Source organism: Athene cunicularia (genome assembly GCF_003259725.1).
Source record: "Athene cunicularia isolate RWA chromosome 21 unlocalized genomic scaffold, athCun1 chr21_part1, whole genome shotgun sequence".
Taxonomy (NCBI): domain Eukaryota; kingdom Metazoa; phylum Chordata; class Aves; order Strigiformes; family Strigidae; genus Athene; species Athene cunicularia.
The window spans coordinates 4,786,339-4,809,498 of NW_020799127.1; the positions used below are offsets into that span (position 1 = coordinate 4,786,339).

General features: G+C 38.1%; 1 protein-coding gene across 3 annotated transcripts in view; it reads left to right on the forward strand.

Annotated features, from left to right (window-relative positions):
* The window catches only part of RERE (arginine-glutamic acid dipeptide repeats), a 251,296-nt gene that overhangs the window by 81,877 nt on the left and 146,259 nt on the right, over positions 1 to 23,160 (forward strand). For all 3 annotated transcript variants that reach the window (XM_026862554.1, XM_026862556.1, XM_026862555.1), the window contains exon 3: positions 10,817 to 10,887. In XM_026862554.1, coding sequence (XP_026718355.1) covers positions 10,817 to 10,887 — 71 coding nt within the window. The remainder of the gene's footprint in view (positions 1 to 10,816; positions 10,888 to 23,160) is intronic.

A 23,160-nucleotide genomic window follows, 5' to 3' on the forward strand; every position in this document is an offset into this window, starting at 1 on the left:
TTGAACTTTTAGCTTATGAATTTACCAGCCCTTTTTCTTTTACTCTGTGGAAGTTGCCAACGGTCTTTCACTGACAATTAGGTAAAGGAGTGTTTGGTCAATTATGATGACAACACCTGGGTATGCAGTAAACTAAATTCTCATTTTAGTTTCTGTACTGGGAACGATGCTACTGTTTCCCATGTAGCACAGCGGTGTATGCCAGAAGATTGCTTTAACTTCTGTCTGGAGGTTTTTCTGATAAATTGGGGGAGGAAGGGAATGAAATTTAATCTGTCAGAACTTTGATCCTGGGATTAACCTTTACTGCTTCATTTCGGAATACAGGTTTTGTGAAAATAACTTGTAGAAGTATTCATGGGGGGATGGAGGAGAAAGTTCATAGGTGAGGGAGATATTTCTCTACAGGTTTGACACTCGGTGCTGTGTGTAAGCAGGCTAAGTAAAGAGAGTGTGTTAAAGTGAGACTGCTTTTTTCTTTTTGTTTCCAAGTGGAATAGAAAATAGAAGAGGTCAAATACAGCTTGAGAGCTGATGACCATATATTCTCCTTTAAAAGTTATCTCCATTTTCACGTTACTGGTTGATGGGCCACACCAGTATTAATGTCTGTAACTGGATATATTCTAACTGATCATTGAATTATTATTTTTTTTATAATATCATAAATTTTTGGCACTTTATTTGGTTTTCCTTTTGTCCTAAAGAGAGTTTTGTATAAACAGTATCTGGTAGCAGAGCACGTGTTGCTCTAACAAAGCATCTTAAGTAAATGGAGCTACAAATGGAAATATTTTTACTTTGTTTCAGCGTTGGCAGAAAGAATGGATCTGTGTAGTTGTCTGTCTTCCTCAAAGTCCAAAATGTGTTATGGATGCTTTTATGAAAAGCTGTAAAGATATTTAAAGCAAGAAAGGGTCAGAAACCCTGATGTAAAAGGAGTGGCTACATGTACATGAAAACTGATAGAGATTTAAGACTTTTTCTTTCTTAAACAAACCATACAAATGAAATATACCTAAATGTAGACATATATTTATTTTACTTTGGCTTGAAAATTTATGCTGGTATCTATTGTATTCATCTTTTTCTTCCTTAAATGGGCATTTCTTATTTAAGCAGCTGACTAGCACACTAGCATGATCATTATGCTTTCAAATGAGGAAAGGTACCATACCAGTGTTGAAACAAAGACAAGACACTTCTGCTGTAAGGTCAGCTTAACAGCTGCCGCGCTCATTTGTCCTGTATAAAAAGTATCTCAGAGCTATTTACAAATTTAAAAATATGAAAATATTTTTTGTTTTGGAAAATACATACAGATTTAAAAAAAAAAATACAGGTGCTTTTTCAGTGCTGCTAGGTGTCTGCAGAGAGGTTAATATCAGGTTAGCAGTCAACAGAGCAAATATCACATACTCTGACTTGATGGGAGCGTTTGTATTTGCATCACAGCTGGCTTTAAGGCAACAGACTGCAGTATTTGAAATACAGTATTCTGTGAAAATCATCCTCACTCAAGTGACACAGTTTTCCCCTTCTGAACATGTGTTTCTGTTTAGGGCTGCACCAAAATGGATTACTCTCTACCCATTTGTCTAGTTGGGAAAATGAAGTGATGGGCAAATTACTACGGAAATAGTAATGGCTGTAATTTTTTTTTCTAGTTGAGGGCTACACAAATAAAGCCCATCCATATTTTGATGAGGTATTGTAGTGTGTTGCACTTTAATTATCAAAAGCGTAGCTAAGGGAGAGAAATTAAGCAACCATTTGGTGTTTGTAGTGGGCTTGGGAATAAAAGAGTCTTCTCTTCCAAGTCCTCTTGGTGTGCTTGTTTTGCCTGCTAGAGCACGGAGTTACAATTATGCACGGTCCAATAGAAGAACTTCTTAAACTCAAAGCCATCTAAAGATGCCGGTTTTCACATGAAGTACAGCTTCGTGGGCCAGCTGTATACTGTTGATTTCTTCTAATGTCACCACTGACTCATTACCAAAACTTGGGAAACACAAGTGAATGGAAAGTTCGTGACAAAAAGGGTTCTGTATCTCCAGACATACGGGATCTCTTCAGATTTTTGTGTGTATTGGCCAATCGTGGGCACTGTTTGAAGACATTGTGGCGATTGTTCAGTTGGTTTCGTGTAGACTGTGACAACTTCTGATGTTTTTTTAAGGCTTATTAGTAATACTTGCGTCGAAAGGCTTAGAAATTGTCTGTAGTCATCGTTCAAGTGTGGTGTAATTTGCATTTTGAGGATTTTTTTTTTTTAACAGGAAAAAACCTCAAAGATATCTAAAAAGTGAGATTATGTAGCAACGCGGTACACTTGTGGTGCTGCTCACCTTTTGTGTCTTCCATGGTACCTGAGAAATGAGTGTCCTTGAAGAGCTACTGAAATGCATCCAGCTCAGGTTTGAGAGACGAGCGGCTGTGTAGAATTCTGTAAAATATCAGTGTTGGGACCAAATGTTGCACCTCCAGCAAAAGTTTGCTGTGACCTTAAAAGATCAGAAAAGACTTTTAAAATGACATGCATGCAGTAAAGCTTATCTGCTGCTAATGAAGGAGCTCTTAAACTGGTTATTTAATTAATTCTTTTCAGTGGCCTGAACTCTTATTCCCACCCCTCCTCCTTTTTCATGTGTTTAATTGAAAAACAATTCTAAGATAGGAGGATACCCTAGCATGAGTTAGTGGCTGGGCATCTATGATGCCCTTGTTTTCAGTGTGGTGTTTTTTGGTAACACTGTTTCTGTAAGAAAAATGTTTGCTTTGTGTCAGAATTGTTAACAAAATGTGTCTGAATGCATCTTGCAAGCAGAACTGTGTAGTGCTGTGGACATGCATGAAAAGTGCAGGGAAATAATTGGTGTGGGAAATCATGTAGCTGGGTGCCTGAACTGCAGAACAGTTGCTTTTATAAAATTGGGAACTGCAGACTACAATTAGCTGTCATTAATTCTGTTGAATAGAAATATGTTCCATTTATTGTACAATCAGGAGCCAGGCTTGAATGAGTTTAAATAGATGAAATCTAAATTATGCTGACAGTCCATTAAACAGCAGCAAAACCCCTTAAAGAAAATGGATTCGCTATGATACCAGTTTATAATAAAATCATTTGCCAAATAAGAACTATAGTCCAGGCATTGGGAATACTCCTGTGAGTTTCAAATGAACACAGTAAATTGGTTGAACCATTTATTGCAGAACAGGGCTCTAGCACATTGTTTTCTGACAAGGAGCCAGCAGTGTTGCTTGAAATCTGCTCAGCAGGAAGTGACACTAAAAGATCAGACTAGCAATTTGTTTGTTGTCAGCCATATGGGGGGAAGAGAGGCAACTGTATAGCTCCCTACCTGTCAGTGGTAATATTTTTCTAGTTAAAACCATGCGTTTATCATTCCCAATGCATTCCTCCCTGTGTTTCTACGTTTGTTACTAAACCCTCATGCCAAATCTATTGCTGTAGTTACAGGTCTGTTTTCATTATTGACCTTTGTTTTCAAAGGTTTGGTAATTTTCCTGTGTTTGGAATTCAGGCCAATTCAGATTTCAAGGGTTTAGAATTCACTCAATGTTGCAAATTATTTTTCTGATCCTTTGGAAGGTACCACTTGGTTATTAATGCTCTGGAACTGCTAATATTGGGCTCCTAATTGTATTTAAATTGTTCTTGGTGGGTGGTGGTGAAAGATTGTGGCATTTAACTTTAAGTATGTGAGACATTGCGATTCAGAGCCCTGCTGCTTAGGGTTCCCACTAATTTTGACTTGGGCAGAGGAATTTTCGGAGAACAGTTCAGAATTCTCTGATGGTGCTTCTTCACTGGTTGGCAGAGGGTACTAGGACAACTAAGTCTTTTAATTTTAGACAGCAGAATGGAGGAATGTAAATATCCTTTAATTCTGGGATGTAAATATCCTTTAATTACTTGCCTATCCCACAACTTGTGTTCAGGATATATACAAATATATATATATACACACACACCCCTATAGTGCCTCCCACCTTCCCTCTCAAGTCCTTATATATGACTTTGTAAAGTCTGTAAATAAAATTGTCTCCGAAGAACTGGGGTATATCTTGATAAACAGATTAAAAAAAAAAAAAATCCAGGATGGTTCTGGTGAAACAAATATGTTTTGCAGGACTTGCCTGGACACTGTTTGTTTTACAGTTTCTCAGAGCCATTTTTTGACCGTGGTACAACTGAATCTGTAGACTCAAGGAGAGTGGTGGCATGAGTGCTCTAAGTTGAAGTGGTGGATGTGTAACAGGAGTGTACGCGTATGCTGCAGGGATAAGTGTATCTCAAGTATGGTTTTCAGCGCACTGAATGGTTGAGTATAGAGTATGTTTATTATATGGTAATAAATAATCTACAATTACATGAGCCTGATGATTCATCAGGTTGGTTGTGACAGTGTAAGAGGTGGTGTATGAACTATTCAACCTTGGTGTTCAACAAACTCCCCTAAATTGTACCTAAATTGAGTGGTTTGTGTTTTTACACATCTGGTGCATCGTTTTTCAGCATCTCTAATACAGAATATCTGAAGGAAAGCAAAATGAGGGAGAGAAAGTGTAATCCAGTAAGATACTGGGATGTCAAAACTGGGAAATGCCTGGTATATAGGAACTCTGGTTGCTTATGGCTTCTCTGTGAGGTCTGAGTTTGTTGAAATACGATGGTGGGGGTTATAGGCAATTCCTTGACAATGGCTTTCAAGGAATATCTTTCCTGTGGAAGTGCCGTGCTGTGCAGGGAGCCTAAGGCTTTGTTTCTTGGATGATGCAAGTGTTGACTCATTAGGTAAAACATAAAAGGATTCTAATTGTGAAGATGGTTACTACATAAACTGCAGCGTTTAAGCTGATAAAGGTTCATGCGTTTGGAAAAGTGAGGTGGTTGGTTTTTTTTCTAAAAGATCTTTAAGTGGATGTATTGAAGCTCTAATTTTAAAAGCAGCTTTTAGTGTGGGAATATTAATGTAACCCTTCAGAACTAGGGCACATCTGGTGAATATCACAAGCCCAAAGGCATAATGACTCTCTACCATGTGTCGTAGAAATACTTCATCTCCAGTGGGACATTTTACATGAAATAGGAAAGTAAGCAAATGCACTCATGGTTGGAGACAGGCAGTGAATCCCACTAACTGTTCAGGGAACTTAAGATTTCTTTATTTTGCCATTGTAGTGGCAAAGGTTATGAAAAGCCCTTGTATTTATTTTTTTTTTTTTCCTGTTGGGTTTGGTTTCTCAACAGCAAACTGGTGTAACAGATGAGATGGTTAACTTCTCTGAGGTGGCCCTTGGAAGTTGACACATGAATGTTATCTCTTGCTGTGAAGAAAGACAGTGAATTTGTAGCACAACCGTTTCCTGTGTGGCTTACTTCATGCTTGCTCTTATTTACTAATAAATGCAGGATGATGTGAGGATGGATGACTATCCTTCAGTGAAAGAGATCAAATTATACTTTGGTAAGTGTATAAGGATGTTCAGAGCAATAGTTCTCGTTTGCTGTATTTCATCTTATAGCTTACTTCACAGTAATTTCTTTGTTGTTTTACTTATTTTTCACTGAGTCAATGCAATCAGGCATCTCCTTTCAGTTTCTATTAGTGGTATGATTCTGTCTATAAAGGGGGTCATGAGCTTTGCATAACAAAACACATCTTTAAATTCAGTTTTCAAGGGATCTTTGCAGATGACAGAGCAGGCAATACAGAATGTAGTTGTTGATGGAGGTGTATTAAGGACTAGAACAGAAGATGACTGGAAAGGGAAGGAGACTTGATGGATTTAGAGGTGAGCAGAATACACGCTAAAAAAAGTACTTTAAGGTTATCAGTACCTTTCAAGTTAAAGATGGAACAGGGAGAAGGTAAGTGAAAGAAGGTGATGAACTGTGCATAGTGGGATTAACTTGTGTATGTTTAGGCCAAGGCCTCCTGTGAGACTGGAATTTAGTCATCTGGGGTTGGGATAAAGGTTGTCATGGAGCAGTGAAGAGTAAGCGCTGGATGTGGAGCCAGGGTAGTGGTGTTCAGGAGTGTGTGTTGGCGTTCTGAGTTGTATTTTGTTTTGGGAGGGGGTTTACCTTGTTCAGGTTTCTGTGCAAACCTGTATTGCCCTCAAGCTGCCGAGTGTTGGTAGCTGCAACCATGACCACTATCTTATGTAGTGCACTTGGAGACGACAAACTAGTGACTTTCCCAGCTTGGATGAGTAGACATAAAGAGGAGTGACTTTAATTATAATTATGGGCCACTCAGTCCATAATTCCATGCAGTGAGATGAATTACATTTTCAGTATTGGATAATATTTCTTTGAAAATCAAGGGGCTGGGAATTGTGTATCACCATAGAGCAACTTGAGTGGACATGGTACCGTATCATTCAACTAATGGTCATTCAACTAATGACATGTTTAAATTAGGAAACTTCTAGTCGGTTTGAGGTTTGTTCTTTTTTTTGGTTGGCCTTTTTGACTGGAAAGGATTGAACCTTAAGGTTAGTAGAAATGAATATTAATATTGCAGGAGCAAATAGATGTTGGAAACGTAACTGTACTCTGAGTTCCTTTCTAGTCTAATAGATGTTGAAATAACTGACCAGAATTTCTTTCATGTGTCTGAAGGGAGAGTGCATGTGGGTTCACTGTATTTTGGGCGGACAAAGAGCCTCAGGCTTCAGACTTAGATTTAGTGTGAAGAGACCACATGTCACTGAATTTATATATACACGTCACTGAATCTATATAAACCTGCTGATCAGTAAAAGAATCCAGAAATAAGTGAACTTGTCTGTATAAGGAGCATCTTTATTTTGTGATTCGAAGTATTTTAGCAGTTTCTTCATGACATCTTTGTAGCTGTCACAAAGTGGCAATAGATGCTTGGACACCAAGCAGCTTGAGCGATAGTGGTGAGAATTAACTGAAGTTGTCAAGCCTGTGCAGAAGTTCTATGCAGTCTCATAGAACTGAAAATGTTTCTCAAGTATGTGAGCAGTGGGGAAAAAAAAAAGGATGCAATAGCACATTGCAGTGTGCTGTGGATGAAGAGGGTCTATTGTGTATTTTTCATGGACATAATAAGTTGTTATGCAGATTTGTTGCGTTAGAAAAATGATACATGGTTTCTCTTTGGGTCCACAATTGAAGCTATTCTTCAAAATAATGTATTTGTATTTTGGATTTCTGGTAAATGAAAGTAATTGCTCTTTATGGTGAGTTTTGAGTGGCTAATGTGAATGCATTCATAAATGTTCTCCTTTTTGGCGTTTTTCCAGTTTGTAGTGTTCGTGATGTTGCTTTGCACCTGGATTAACTTGTTTTCTTATCTGTATGGCCTCTATTGCTTTGGAGACATTTTAACTGGATGTCATCTTTGTTTTAAATCTTGGCTGGCAGCCAGTGGTGCCTTCCTTAAATGCAGTGTACTAGTGAGTCAACATGTTTGCTTTATCCATAGGAGATGCCAGATTCTCTTACTTTTGCGTCGGCCATTTCAGAGGGATGCTTAGCTGTTTATTTTATGCGCTGTTTGATAACACTCTGAAAATGAGCTTTGCAAAACTGAGGTGTTAAGGGGGGAAAAAAAAAAATTGTAGAAGTTGTGGTGTTTTCTGTATTGGAAATCTTTTTATACTCGTTCCCCAGTGAATCCTGACAAATTTCCTGCAAATGCGTGGTGGAACATCATGTAAATGGCTGATTCACCTGGGATACTGAGCAGTTGGGTTTGAGTGCGTAGAGAACTGTCTAAATGGAATGATTAGTCAAGGAAGTCTGGGATAACAGAACAGCGCAGGAATACTTTGATACAGTTAAATTGCTACAGCTACTGAGTAAACTGGATTGAATGGTGCTGTGTCACTGCAAAGAGGCCAGGAGGATGCGTTTGGTGCAAGGTAGTTCAGACGCTTACCTCCCAGGAGAGACTGATTTAACGGCTCCGGGGGGGGTGTTTCAGGATTCTGGATAAAAAGTGGTATGTAAGTGTGAGTTATAAGTAAAACAGGTTACTGTTGTTATGGTGTTGGTAGTTGATTGCATATCTAGTACTTGAAGCTTTTAAAATGTACACATGTGTGCTGTTGCAACAGCTGCTACTACCTGGCTAGGAAATAAACCCTTTGAAAATAGTTGTTTGGGAAAGGCAAGTTGTGCTTGAAATAACTGGGCATAATCCTTTGTGATTCTACAGAGATACTGGAGTTGTCGTACAAAACTGTTTATTGTTATTTTCTTATTAAAAAAAGGAAAAAAATCCCCAAGATTTCAGTGCATTTTACATCCATGAAACTTCTGTTTCTCTTGAGACTCCTGGTGCAAGACATTAAATTTGTCACGTTATAGACAGTGAAAATATGCATCAGGAAACTTCAAAGCGATACTACTTAGTAAGGCTACATAGTTATCTATATCTTTAGCAAGGTTTTTTGTGATGCCATCATCACTAAGGCAAATGACTATATTTAGTAAATGCTTGGTTAGCACAAGCATTTTTGAGAGATTGTACTCCTGACCGTGTCTCCTCCTCTGCTCTAATGCTCAAGTGGTATTAAGAGTTCAACATAAATCCAATATATGAGTTAACTCTTTCTCACTGTTACCTTTTGCCTTGCTTTAAAATTTAGAGTTCTTTGCTCTAAAACTTTATTTATGCATTAATAGCACGAAAACATCTCTTAAACACCTGCCTTCCCACTGCTGATTGTTTCACTCTTTAGTTGATTCCATTATCCTTATTCTCTTTGTTATTATTTCTCAATTTAGTTGGGGTTTACATCAGGTGGACACCTGGTAAAGAGTTGCCAGCTGTACTTGAAGTGGAATTCCTACTTTTGTGGGCCTTTTTATGCTGAAAAGAGCTGTGCAGAAGTTCTCAAAAGAGGCCAGTACTCTCATGGGGCTATAACTGACAGCAAGTGTAGGGAAGGTGCTTCTCATGAAAAAAAGGATTTTTGGAACTTGTGGCCTGAGAAATTGTGAATTAATTTCAGTGCTGTTTTTGTGGATGCTTTTGTAAAGAATGATCAAAAGTTACTACAGCAACAGAAATTCTCGAAGATTTCAGTTAATTTGTGTAAGTTAAACAACATCTAGTTAATACAGAAACTATCAGGAGAACTGCTTGGTTTGGAATTTACGTGCCAAATTCTGGTTCAGAACACTCAGGCTTTGCGTTGTTACAACTTGAGTCTCTTCTAGGGGGAATGTGGACACAACTCTGCTATAATTACATTTCTTCTGTACCCTTGGAGAGCAGCTTCACAGGTGCTGATAAAATTATGATTTCAGCTTATTCCAGATTCTTATCCTGTGTCTTTGACTCTTACTACAAAATAAGCAATAGATTTTTCAGTTTAAAAAAAGAAATCTCTTTTGTCAAGCTCATTTGACTTTATCAAATGCTGTTGCGAAGCGATTAACGACGCAGTTTGAGATGGATGGATGGAGAATGGTGTGGTAAAGAAGCCTGGTTTATAAACAGGTGCACAACTGTAATTCTGGCATATATCACTGAGGTGTCATAGATTTGAAATGCCTGGCCTTTTTCCAGCTTGGTTGATGCATCTACGAAGACTTTCTGCACTTCTGATGGTCCTGAGGTAGTCCTGCTGAACAGCTGCTAAGTTTCTTTTAAATTCATCTTTGGGCTAACTCTCAGGAGTGGGAGAATTCCTGAGTACAGGTTGGGTTTCAAGTTATTAATGAAAGGTTTCTTTTTTCTTTCACGAGGAAGAGGCTATAAACATGTAGTGTTTATTGCTAGAAATAGTGACAGTGCCTCCTTCAGAATGCTATTTGTGGAGTGTAAGAACTAGAAAATGTCCAATAAATTTTAGATTTTACAAGAGGTGAAGCAGGCCATTAGTTGTGTTTTGAAATGGCTTAAAACTCTCTAAGACATCCGAATTTTTTTGTGGAAATATAAAAAGGTTCATGGCGATTCATTCGTAGAATAGCTGGTGTTCTTTGTGTCTTCTGTCTTTTGAATAGCGGTTACTTGTCTGAATCTAAAAGGAGAACACAGTGACTGTCCTTTAAATATTTGTTTGGCTTTGGGAGTAGCATGTTTGCTTTCTAGCAAGCTGTGGGTGAGTTTTCGGATTTCTAAGGTCATTATCATTAATCAGGCACTACTTTCCCATCCTTGCTGTAATTTTATTCTGAGGCACTACTCTTGTGGTTATTGCCAAGACTGTTTTTAATACAACAGACCTTATTTTACAGCAACCTTGTACAGTCCAGCTGTCAAAAGCAAACAAAAATAATTACTCAGTTTCTGTCATGTCAAATGTAATTTGAGAAAGCCCAGTCCTTCCCCCAGGTAAATCTAATTTAGTCTGCTGAATTTCATCTATGATTGGTTGCCCTGGTTTTCTTCACAATTAGATGAGAAAATATGTTAGTGCTAGGTTCTTAATAGCAAGCTAACCACACCAGATCTGATTAGTTTCCTGTCTTATTTCGATCTGGTTCATAGGTTGTGACCTGATCATTTTTATTAACTAAATTCAGAATATGGTCTTCTACCACTTCCTTTTGTTTTCCTAGCAAAATGTCTATTCAAACCAAAGTTAATTTTTATGCAGTTAATTCCCTTATTTATCATCATAAAGCATCTAGTTTCTATTTTTAGATCACACTTGGAATAAATTACATGTTATGCAAATGAAATGGTGGCTCTTCCTAAGCTTAAGCTGTTTTTTAAATTATCCTGTTTTTATGTTCTTTCTTGGAGGTACAGAAGTTAATTTCCATTATTTTAAAATCTTGTTTTTCTTAAAGATTGCGTATATATTGAAAGTCGCCGGCCGAATACCCCGTATTTCATCTGCAGCATTCAAGACTTCAAACTGGTAAGGAAAATTTTCACATCTCCTCCTTTTCCCTGTCCCATTCTCCAGTGAGATGGCAATAGTTCTTAGTCTATCTCTTCCTGTAGTTCCTTGCTCCGAGTAGATCTTTAGCTTCTGAAATAGTGGCTGTTTTGTTACTAGGACAGTGATCTATCCTTGATACAGACTTAGTGAACAGGGCTATAGAGTTCAAATTGTGATCTACATCATTTTAAGGTTTTGTAATCCACAAAAATATGAACTTTGAGTTGAGTGGGTTAGGGAAATTGTGGCTCAGTAAGTTCAGTTTTTTCCTGGGAAGTTATATTTGGCTGTGCCTTTAGCTTTATACAGCACAGCTGTGTAAATGGCAGCACGTGGGCTGAGTCGTGGTAGCCTGTGTATCTTGGCTGAGCGGGGGACTCATGGTTGAGGATGCAAAAAGGGACTAGTCCAATGTAGGGAGTTGGATTTGGAAAAATACAAAATAACGTTTAAGAATCCTTTAGCACTTAATTCTTTAAAAGTGAAAAGCGGGGGACTTGTGCAAGAACAAATTAGTTGGAGGTGTGATTTACCTCTTTTTTTTTTTTTTTTTATCTGATTTTGTACACTTAACAGGTAAACACGTTCCTTCCCAGTGTGTTGTAGCTGTGCAGAAAACCACTTGCTGCTTACGCAGTGCAGAGCTGGAGGCTGCTGCCCGTTCAACACAAAGGGCACCTGTTCCGGTTTTGCACTTTGTAGTGCTTTGAGTAGTGTCAGCAGGATGTTTGGAAAAGGTACCTGTTGCTGTGGATCATCTTGCTGTTGGTGGTTTACAGAAGTTCTGAGGGTGTAATACACTGTCCTTATCAGTGCAGATGTAGATCACCCACTGCTTGTTGCTATCAAAATATATTTTCCTTTTCCAAACTTTCTTACTCGATTCTTCCATTTCACTCATTTCAAGTTTCTTTTGTGAGACCACAGTGAAGGAGAATGTGTAGGCTTTCTTTAATATTGATGTCCATAGTAGTGCTTGGCACCCCCCCTTTTTTTTTTTTTTTTTTTTTTTTTTTCTTTATTTTAAAGGAGTCGTTGGATTTGTACTTAACAGGTTCTAGCAATGGGTTAAGCCACAGTTGTACTACTCTTGCACATAGCAGGTGCTTTTGTGTCTGACCAGAATTACAATGTGATAGTTGCCATTCTGGGGAATAAGTTCCTGCTGAGTTGCATTAATTGCTCAGGATATTGACAACAAAAGCTGAAGCTTCTGTTGTCAGCATTGGTCTTGTACAACACATTAAAGCTGCTTGCAAAGCTACGTGGCAAGTGTATTGCAGTATGTTTTAGTACCTCTAAATTTTTTTTGGAGTAGTTTCTCTTTTCTTGTGTTTTCAACGTGCAAAGGATATGACATCAGGGTTGCTGGTAGTTTTGCATGTTTTTTCACATGGAAATGGTATCATTGGGTTATGTTTACTTTTGCCTACTCTGAGTTCTTTAATTTCTGTTAGACTTTTTTTTTTTTCTTACTGACATCATGCAGAAAAGCAACTTGTAAAAATGACAAAACCCCCACCCCCTTGATGCTGATTATACTAGCAAAAATGAATCTTCAGTGTGTCACTGTTGATTTTACTGTTGAGGGAAAGGCAAGATGTATAGTGGAAAGGACACTTGATTTATCTTCTAGTGTGAGATACCAACAGGAAAGCAGTCTTGTTTTGCCTTCAGCTAAATATGTCAAGTGAAGCAAGGAAGTTAAAGTCAACAGCTTTGAAATGTTGCCTACTAATTAAGTACATTATCATGTTGGTTGTCACAAACTAAAAGTTTTTGGCTGAGTGTACGAGTCTTATTCCATACTTCCTGTTGTTCTATGTGCAGCTCAGGCTTAGGAGTTGATGGTGGTGTTTTACTGAGTAAAACAAAGAATGTAAGCTTGCATTTTTTACAAAGAGGGAGCTAAAAATGTGTGTCAGGAAGCATTTACTGTCTCATGTACCCTGTCCTGCAGAGTAGGAGGTACTGAGGGTCATTCTGGGGCTGAGGCTAGAGTACCTTCAGTGTCATTCTTGAAGTAAACTGAGGTTCAACTTGCTTTTTCCAGTAAGATCTTAAATCATAATTAGAAATGATTTTGTGTTTACTGCAGAACTAGAAACTGTTTCTATAAGGTCTGGCAGTTTCTCCTAGTAAAATGTTCAAGCTTCCTTCACTTGACAGACAGATGGCAGGAGGCAAAGAAAGTAGAAGCCAATACTGAAGTAGTGGTGTGTTCAGTAAAAAATGGGCTTTACTCCCTTTCATGTTACTCAAGCTGTGTTACAAACAACGCTCTTGCCTGCTTCACTTTAATAAATACCAGCGTGGAAAATGGGCTGAGATTACTTATAACTTGATGAAGTCATACTACTCTAGAAGCAGATGTTTCAAATGATTTCAGAGCAGCTTTGTATTCTGGTGCCTAGATCTTGTGACTGGAGAAACCAGTAAATGTTTTCCTGTGCCTGCTCTTCACAGTTCAGCAATTGTGGCAGGTAAAAGAGTGTACTTTGTTGCGTTAGCTTATACTTCCAGGTTTCCCTTGACATTAAGATGAATCAGTTCTACTAAAAATTACACAAGAGGAACAGCTCTTTTGCTTTCCTGAAGAACAACTGTGCTTCACCAATGCCCATAAAGTCCTAGTGATGAAGTTTTACCTACTGCTCATTTCTTTGTAATCTGTTGCCACCCTGTGTTTTGTTGCTCTATGTTGCTTCACGTGAAGCAGAGCTGTGATGCTGCAGAGCTTGGTCATTCCCTTTGTGACTTGGGTTAGTTCTTGTATGAAGATAAGTTGAGGTTGGGAGGAAGAGCAGAAGATTTGGTTCCCAAGCTTTGGGGGCAATGGGAGGAGCACAGTTAGCTTTCTAGGTCTTTCTCTCTCCTGAATCAAAAAATGTAATGCTGCATCAGGGCTGGCATTGTGGGAATAAGTTAAGTGATTTGATCAATGCAGCTTAAGTACGTTAGAAACTGTCATGGGTAACACACATCCTCTTTTGTCTTTACTGTTTCTGTGGTACTGGATTCCTTCAGGCTTTCTGGGATTCGTGTAAATAACTTTGTGGAATTGAGAAGTAAAATACGATCAAGTGTGATGTGTTGTGTCTTAGGAAAACTAGCAACAAGAAGTGGCACTTTAATCGTCACGTCCTTTTGGGTCTGGCATTGCTTCACTACTTCCATAACATGGGTTTCACAAAGATTAATATCGTCCTTCAAAATCACTTCCAATAATCTGCTGATAGTCTCATACGTTCTTGGGGAGAGGGTTAAATAATACCAGCACCAGAGGAGTGGAGTACTGCTCTGCTGTGTGAACTTGGCATGCTTTTAAGAAATGCACTGACTGTTCCTGCAGCTGGGAAACAGCTTTGAAAAAGTGTTGATTTGAAACCTGTGGGAGCCTCACAGAACACTGCTAGGGAATAAGGATGATGACAGAAGGGACTTCACCTGCTCCTTTATTGCTTGTCCTTTTCTACTCTCTAGTGCTAGTCAGGACTTTGGAAAACCATCTGTAGTTCAAACCTGCTATTTAGCATCTACTTGGTGTAACGCACTTGGTGTTGAGAAGGAAAATGCACACGCAGTTCTTGGTCAAATGTCATAGTTTTTGTTGTGCCTCATTCTCTATGATACTTAGGAACTGTGTTAATCTAATGATATTCCCCCTGTCCTGACCCCTGTGTCTGATGTCCACAGTTCTGGTAGGTTTTTTGGTTTTATTTTTATTTTTATTTTTATTTTTTTTAAATGTGTTCTGGTACGCAAAGATGTTCAGTAAGGTTTGGAGATGAAACCAGTTATTTGTTAGTCTTAAATATGAATGCTTCTTAACTTTCCTTTCTCCCATAACCGTAAATGCAAGTGGTAACTTGATTTGTTGGGCAGCTAACAAGTTTCACTTTCTCACTAATGACATGTGGAGAACGTTCGTAGTGAGAAAGCACAGGAATAATTTTTTCTTCTTGGAAAGCTATTTATGGCTTAAAAGCATGAAGACTACAGTGGGGTTGCTTGCAGCTTGTGAGCAGATGAACTTGTAATGTTGCAGTGGCTTTTATAAGGTCTGCTGCCTTGTCGTTTTGTGTGTAACTAAACTCGTGTTGTTAGAGCTTTGGTTCTAACACTTTACTGCTCAGTTCTGTTCTGCCTTTGACTTCAGATTTATTTTAATGCTTTTGTAGGCTTAGAACGGGTTTGGGAAATCTTTTGTCTTGCTCCAAATGTTCATGTTGAGTAATTTCAGAAGGATTGCTTGCAGACGTACTGAGCATTCATGTCTTCCATTGAATTCAGTTGACAGGAGAGTACTCAGCAGCCAGAGGAACAAAGCCAGGAGTTTCCAAGTGTATTGCCCGGTCTGCTAATCTTGTGACTAAGTTGCTTGTCTTTAAAGTTGAGTTTGTACAAATAGGGGAAGGGTTGTTTTTACTGGCAGTGGTATGGTAAATATGAATGCAAGATACTTGAGTAGCTTGTGGCAGCTTAAGTTCCCTGATGTTTTGCTCCAGCGTTGTGTTCTGGTTTTAAATTACTGCAGAGCTGAGCAACTCATTGTAATGGTGAATTTTGAAGAAATGTTTCAAATTCACTTTTCTTGCTGGTACAGAATGATGTGTGATGTGAAGGGTACCACAGGGGGGAAAAAAAACTATTGTGTCTTTAAGGAAGTTCTTGTTTATGTCTCTTTTGTCAGTGGAAGATGCCAGAGCAAGTATGAATAGACTTGCTTTGACTTCGCCTTGCCACAAAATTGATGTGTAAAACACCTTCTAAATGGACACACAAGGTCTTTATAGTGTAATATTATTTTTAGAATCCAAGGTGCTTGTTGAGAACCCAAGCAAAGGGTTGGAAATCATGACTGAGGCAACAGTGAGTATTTTTAAGGCACGGTGTCTTGGATCTCTTCTGTTATTTTCATCTGTCTGAACTTTGCTTAAAAAAAGCAGATGGATGGTATGCAGAACCTGGGAGTGAATGAAAACTCACTTATATATTTCAGCTGCTGGCTGCATGCTGAGATCTGAGTGCTGGGTTCAAAAACCAGCTGCCTGTTGGAGGAGCCTTCTAGCTTCAAAGGTTGGTAAGACTTCAGGATGGATGAAGGAAGGGATAGCAGGAAAAACATGCAGATATTCTTCTTTCTCTCTGTTTTTCAACAAATCAGATGTGCAGTGTTGGTCCAGTTTATCCATTGAATCAGAGGCTTCCTTATACCATTGAAAAAAGGTTTGGGTTTGTTTTTTGTTTTTTTTTTTTTATTAGGTCATATTTTTCAGCTTTTGTCTTATCTCTTTCGTCTTGGCATAATTAAGAATTTTGCTGCTATTTCTATATCTTTAGTGGTCACTAACTGAGGTTTGCTAAATTGAAGGATTTTAGTTATGGCATTAATATTGTCAGACTTACTCTTTTGCATTCATTCTGTGTGACAGACTCTGGAATGGATTACCAGTATCTATCAGACACTCTGTCAGACAGGCACAGTGAGCTTTTTACTGGCAATTGATAGTCCTTTGACAAACCATCTTAACTATGTTTGTAAGGTATTTTATCGGAAATCTATAAACCTGCCTGAAGGCAGTCAGCAGAATTTAGCATAAAGGTACCGGTGATGGGTCTTTAAGGCAAAATAGTGCTGCCAACCCCCTTGTAGCCTGATCTGAACCAGATCTAGTTGGCAAAGCTTTCTCTGTGCAGAGATCTACTAAATTTTGGAGATGCACAGATCTAATACAGTGCAATAATAGAGGTGCTGGATTAAAAAAACAAAAAACAAAAAACCCCACAGGTTTCCAAATAGTGGCATGATGTTAACTTTTTACTATACCAGATGTCTTCACTAATCAGCTTTTTTTTCTTAACTATTATTAAGATAGCAGTGATTACGATGTAATTTAAATTTCTTTCTGGAAATATTAAGTACATTTAGTACAGATGCTGTCCACTGATAACACCAGAACTCTCAAGTGTTAAGAACGTGTGCATTTTCATTAATAAACCTGAGCTTAACAATATATATTTTTTTTAGTAGAAAGCTTGGTTTCTGCAGCAGTGGATAGTAACTTGGTTAGTTAACCTACTTCCTTTGAAGGCAGATGGCAGGAATTGGTGGAAAATAATTGAAAGATAGGAATGGAAAGTGTTTCTGGTGAACCTTGTTTTGCTTGAACATTGTGGAGCAAGTTCTTTGCCAATCTGCTGTCTTATTTCTGCCCTCAAACACTGACATGTTGACTGTACTTTTGAATGCTGACTGTTACAAGTACAGGTACTTTTTCCTCCTCTTAAAGGAAATGATGGGGTGGTGGGTCACGCAGAAGGGTGCAATATGCCATAAATGCTTTCCTTATTCAGTTCACCAGTTTTGAGTTATTGAACTTAATATGTTTTATAACTGAAATTGCCGTAGCCTATTAGAAGAGTATGAGTTGTCTAACCCCAAGCCAAATTACTAGATTTTTTATTTTATTTTTTTTCCCCTACTGATTGTGTTATCTCATGTTGTTTGCGACCTGGAACATTTTCTTTTTAACCTCTCTTCAGTACTACTTCATTTTGCACCGGACTAATGCTATCCTCTTTCAGGATTCAAGACCAGATTATCCTTATGGACTTTGATTAGGAACAAATTGTGATGAAGCAGTGCTTACATCTGGTTTTGGTTTATTGCCTTACATGTCTTTATTGGTTATCAGTTCCTTCTTTTTCATTGGTGGTGCTAAATATTAGCTCTCAGTTACTTTGTAGGTTGTGTTGACCCTCCTTCCAAGCAGGAGCACGTCAGGGCAGCTGGACAAGCGTTTGGGTTTAAGTGGTCTTCTGTAGATCTGGATTATGGAAGGGTTATGATTAGCTTCAAAGTAACTTTTCTAGCCTTGTTTTGTTCCTTGGAAACACTTCTTTACCTCTGTTATCCACTCTACAATGTCAGTTACTTTAAAAATATTATTTTTTAATAAGAAACAGCAAAATATAATTGGAGAGCTGGAATACGTGGATGAAGCTTATAAAAGGGCACAGTAATGCGGCTTTAATACTACATCGGCATAACCCGAGTGTTGAACAACGGAGAAGGAAGAAAATGGTGTTTGGTAGAATAACAAAACTGGGTTCCATTACCATTTAATTCAGGGTTTTTTACTGTTGATTTTTTTTGTCTGTTTGTTTTAGAAGATTCTTACATCTCAGGTTTTAAATTACATAAGTCTTTCTGATTATTTTTTCCTTTCCGTGAGAACATGTTAGGCTTATTTATATTGAGAGATGCATTCTGTACATCAGTCCACTGCTTTTAACTTAATTCTGTAGTAGTACCACTGCATTTCTAACAGTGCAGGTGTTTCAACAGCAGCACACTGCTGTCATAAATACAAATTTTCTAGTCATCACAAAATTATGGAAGAATACTTTTTCTTCTCTTTAATTTGGCGTGAGTGAAAAATCTTAAAAGTCTACAGACTTCACAAAGTATTTCTTAAATATTCTTTGGTGCTACAAATACATTGATCAAAGCATACACAGCAGGATAATGAAGAACAAGTCATATTTTTAGCTGACAGTGAAGAGGGATGAATTGTCTGCAGACCTGAAGTTTTGAACTTTAATAGTTCTGAAATAAGTAGCTGGGAATCAAATGTTGGCTCATTTCCCCCAAATGCTGATTCTCCAGAATTGATACTATCTTCACTCATTTCACGTCGTCCTTCAGAAGTAAGCCTGACTTTGGTTACTTATCCTGTTATTGCAGTCTCCGAATTGAAGTCTAAGCCCTGCTAAGAATAAATCAAACCTGGTCAAAATCACTTTGATCTCCTTGTTCTGAGTTTCTGGTGGAAGAATAGTATCTAGAATTTCTTGAAGAAATAGCTACGGGTCTGCTCAGACAACCTTGTTTCTCTTTTGCACACCTTTACTCTTAGTTGCTTTGTTCCATTCAGCCTCCTGTTCCTCCCCACAATAAAACAAGTCCTTCTTTCCTTTTCTAATTTCAGGCAGCTTTGTTTTAAAAATTGAAGTTTTCAATTTATTTTTGGATCAGACTATTTAAAGAAACAGATTTGGATTCTCATCAGACTGAGGCTATAAAATCATAGCTATAGTTTTTTTATTAAAGAGTGTTTCATGGTTTTATATTGTATTTTAAACTTTGACAGATTCTTTGCATTATAATCACTGTATTATAAACAGTGAAGTTTCTCTTTATCTCTTTGTTAATGGATAAGTCCTAAAATTCAGTCCATTCTCTTTATCTTAATTAACATGTTGATTGTGATTACTTCCAGATGATGAAAATAGATGATTAAAACTTAGATGACTGACTTGTATGAGAAAATCCAATTAATATGCAGAAATTCGGTTAATATTCACACACAGTGGTCATTGAGATGGCTTTTGATGCTCTTTTATTTAGGACCCCACTCAACTGGAAAGAAGCTTCCTTCAGTCCTTCAGGCTGGAGAGCAAGGAGGCGGCTACACGGTGCCAGCTAATGGCTTATAACTAGTGTGAAACATCTAAGCAGTGTGCAGGATTGATATATAGGGATACGTAGGTAAGACTAACTAGCTTGAATAATTGCCATCTGCGTTCAGTGGGCTTACCAGAGAGGGGTGACGAGGTGTTTTAGAGATTCTCAAGGATGCAGGTTATTTGGTGTGGAAAGCCATGCTGTTGTAAAGCCAAGGATCACCCCTCTGCCTGCTCGTGCTGCATGGTTTTCTGTTGAACACCTGGTGTTGTGGACAGGCACTATCTGTTGCTGGCCAAGCGCTGTCCTTTGTGAAGATGCATTAACGAGAATGTGAACTCGCCCATGATGCTGAGTGAGGTAACCATTTTATAACACCGATAGACACGCAGACACCCCCAGTTACATAAACTAAACAGGCTTTAGGGGGAGCTCTGTGACACGGTGTGGGTGAGAAATCCCACAGGAATATCCCACTTCAGTCCAGTGGAATTTAGGCAAACACATCTATCTCTGTGCAGAGAAGCGCAGACGTGGATGCTTTTTGTACCAAGCTCTAGGTCTGTTTGGTGGTGCAACCTGCTGCCTCGGGAGACACTAACAGCTGCTTTTTAGTGGCTTGTGAGCAAAAAAAACCAAAAGCCTACAGTATCGGTTACATGATTGTTGTATCCCAATTAAACTTTTCTCCTCACCTTAAATAACCAGCTGATGGCTTAAATATATGATGCAACAGTAGTAATTTTATTTCGAATGTTAATTACGTAATGCATCTAAAACCATGCGTATCCTGCTTTTATTACTTGTCTCAATGTAAATATTAAAAGTAGTAAAGAGCCGTAGATACTGGAAATATGTTTATCTGTATGCTAAGATCAGTAGTAAAGTAAGATTACTGATTATTAGTGTTTTAGGAGAAAGAAACGAAACACAATGCAGAACTTAAGTAAGTTTTAACTTCCATCCCAAGTGAAGAGCATACTGATTTGGAAATGTAGCTAGTCACAGAATGTTACACTTACGAGTGTATTGAATGTAAAGTTCTGATTAATTTAATGAAACCAAGGCCATTCCAGCTTAACTTGTAAATTGAAAGGGGAAAAAAAAAGACACATCCAAAAAGAAAAAGTGGAACTATCATGCAAGAAATTTGTGTGCTTTTTCTGTGATAACAAGTAGAAGCGAAGTGAGAAGTTAAGTAAACAAGAACAACAACAAACCCAAGGGGTGATAACTGACAGCCAAAAAAATCCCACATAGCTGCTGGTAATAACGTGATATCTCTGCCCACGATACAAGCCAACTTATACAAATACAATGCATCTTGCAAATCTGCCCTTTAATCCTATCATTTAAGCCTTTCTTGGTATGAATTTCCAGTGTTTGATAAGTCCAAATTTCTGTTTTAAGGTTTTCCTTTTTTTGTAGAGAGAAACAGAACCCAAGCAGCAAATGGATTTCAGCAGCATGCATCTGATTTATCATATTTTTAACTTAGTTTGTTGTTGCATTTAAAATGCTAATGGGCTACACTTTGAATCTGGGCATCAGAGAGAAACTTGAAAACGGAAAAATGGTGAATTTGCCGTACAAAAGAAAACATTATTAATTGTGATGCAGTTGCCCTTTGTGCCTGTATGTTTACTTGATTGAAGCATTTTGACTGTGCTGCTTTCTCCTTGAAGCCTGATTTGAATGGAGTATACAGCTGGATTGCCCCAGGGCCTTGTAACAATTTATAGTCTGGATGGAAAAGCAGAAGTGCATAAAAAGACAGTTGTGAAATGCCGCTAGTGCCCTGTAATAGAAAATCTGTGTATGATGACCTTGTCTGTATGGGCCTGTGGGATCATTTTACTGTGATCCAAAGGATTATAAAATGGAAAGTATCGCACCTCACCTGGAATAGAGAAGAAAAATTAAAAGAAATATCCGTTTTTCTAAATGATGCAGTGGATGCTTCCTCTCCTTTGCATTCTTCCTGCGTATGGCCTTGCATTTTAGCAAACATGTTAAAATTGCATCTGTTATTCTCTACACTTCTACAGGAGGTAGTGTTTTTTGAATGCAAATATCTGGGTGAGGTTTCTGTAGCCACAAGCGTTTATGTATTTAAAAGCCTCATTCTGTTTGTAGATGAATTGATGTTCTGTTCCTGAACTGCAGCTGAATTAATTTGTGGCTCATTTTTCCTGGCCAGTTATGAGGCAGCATGACCTTTCTTTTTGGTGTGGAAAAAATGCTTGATTAATATAGATTCTTGCTCCTCCAGATTCATCTTCCCTTCTACAGCCAAGAAAAGGCTGAAAGATTTTCTTTCTACTCAAAACCTTTGCTAGAACTGATGTCCCATGATTGCTCACTCCTGCCTTCAGCACGACTAAGTTTGCTATTAAGGTATGGAGCGGACTTGCTAATAAGAGACAGACGAATGAGACGTTTGAAGGAGTGCTGAATTATTTAAAATAAAAAATTTAGCCTGCAAATGAGATTGGCTTTTATGTCTAATGGGAAGCAGATTGAAATGCTGCTGTGATTATAGTGGGGTATGTGTGGGGTGGGAGATTAGTATGAAAATGTGGGTATAGGGGGCTTTGAAGGAAGGAGGAAGGAATGATGAAGAATCAGAGGTGACAGTTTAAGGATTGCATGGCAGGAGCTGCACAGTGATTAAATTCACTGATGCTGTCATTGAGCCGTAAGGCTGAAGATAACATTCTCTCCCTGTGCTGAAAACAAGAATCAATACAAACTCCTTGACAGGGGCTAAATTATTAAATAGAGCCTTTCTTACAATGTTTCATTATCTGGGATTTACCTCAGCTGGTGATTTGTCAGCAGTGCAGGGAGATTTGCTGGGCATTTTGTATTAAAATTGTTCCAGATGCATATGAATCCATTTTGATAATTCCCTTCCTTTTTACAATGCTTCTCCCTAGATTTTTTTTTTTTTTTTTCTGTGTACGTTTGCCCAAATGACACTTTGAATTTTCACACAAATATTAAGCTGTGGTACACAGTAGGGTTTGGTCTTGTCACGTATAAAAAATTCTTGTAGTAGCAGACTGTTCTTCAAGTGCAGAGTTGATTTGCACGCTCTTGGCGTATTAAATTAGCAAGGTATTTGAAATGTCTTTCAGATGAGAGTTCAGAATTGAAGGAAGAGGAATGAGGCTGCTCTGTGGATTTATGGGTATTGGAGTTTCACTGAACTTGGTTGAAAAATAGAGCAACATTCTTTTTATTCTGTTGTATATCTTCGGAAGGCAGGAGCAGAAACCATCCATTCTGAAGTAGCTAAACCAGCATATCTTGTGTTCCCAAAGTGCACAGGGCTGCATGAAGATGCTGTATTCAGCTCTGGTTGATGCTGGCAGAGATCTGTAATTTCATCAGTGGCATTATTTTGTCAAGTAAAGAATGTTTAGCATTTTTGTGGCTGCTTTTTTTTTTTTTTTGGGTTTTGTTTTTCTGAGTGGCTTTCATAGTGTAATGCACCAATGCAACTGAATTAATCTGTACAGAGCTATAATGTTATGTCACAATTGCATCATTGTCTTCTGAAAAGGGAGAGAATATTCATATTTGGGGGTTTAAAACAGATGGTAGCATTGTTAAGAATAAGGATTAAACAGCTGGAAGTTTAAGACTATATATATGTATTTTAGGGCTCAACTCCGGCTCTTTCTCCGTTCCCCTCCATATGGCCCAGATCTTTACGATTGAAATCCAGATCTTACAACTTAAAAAAAAAAAAACCCTAACACCCCCCCCCCCCC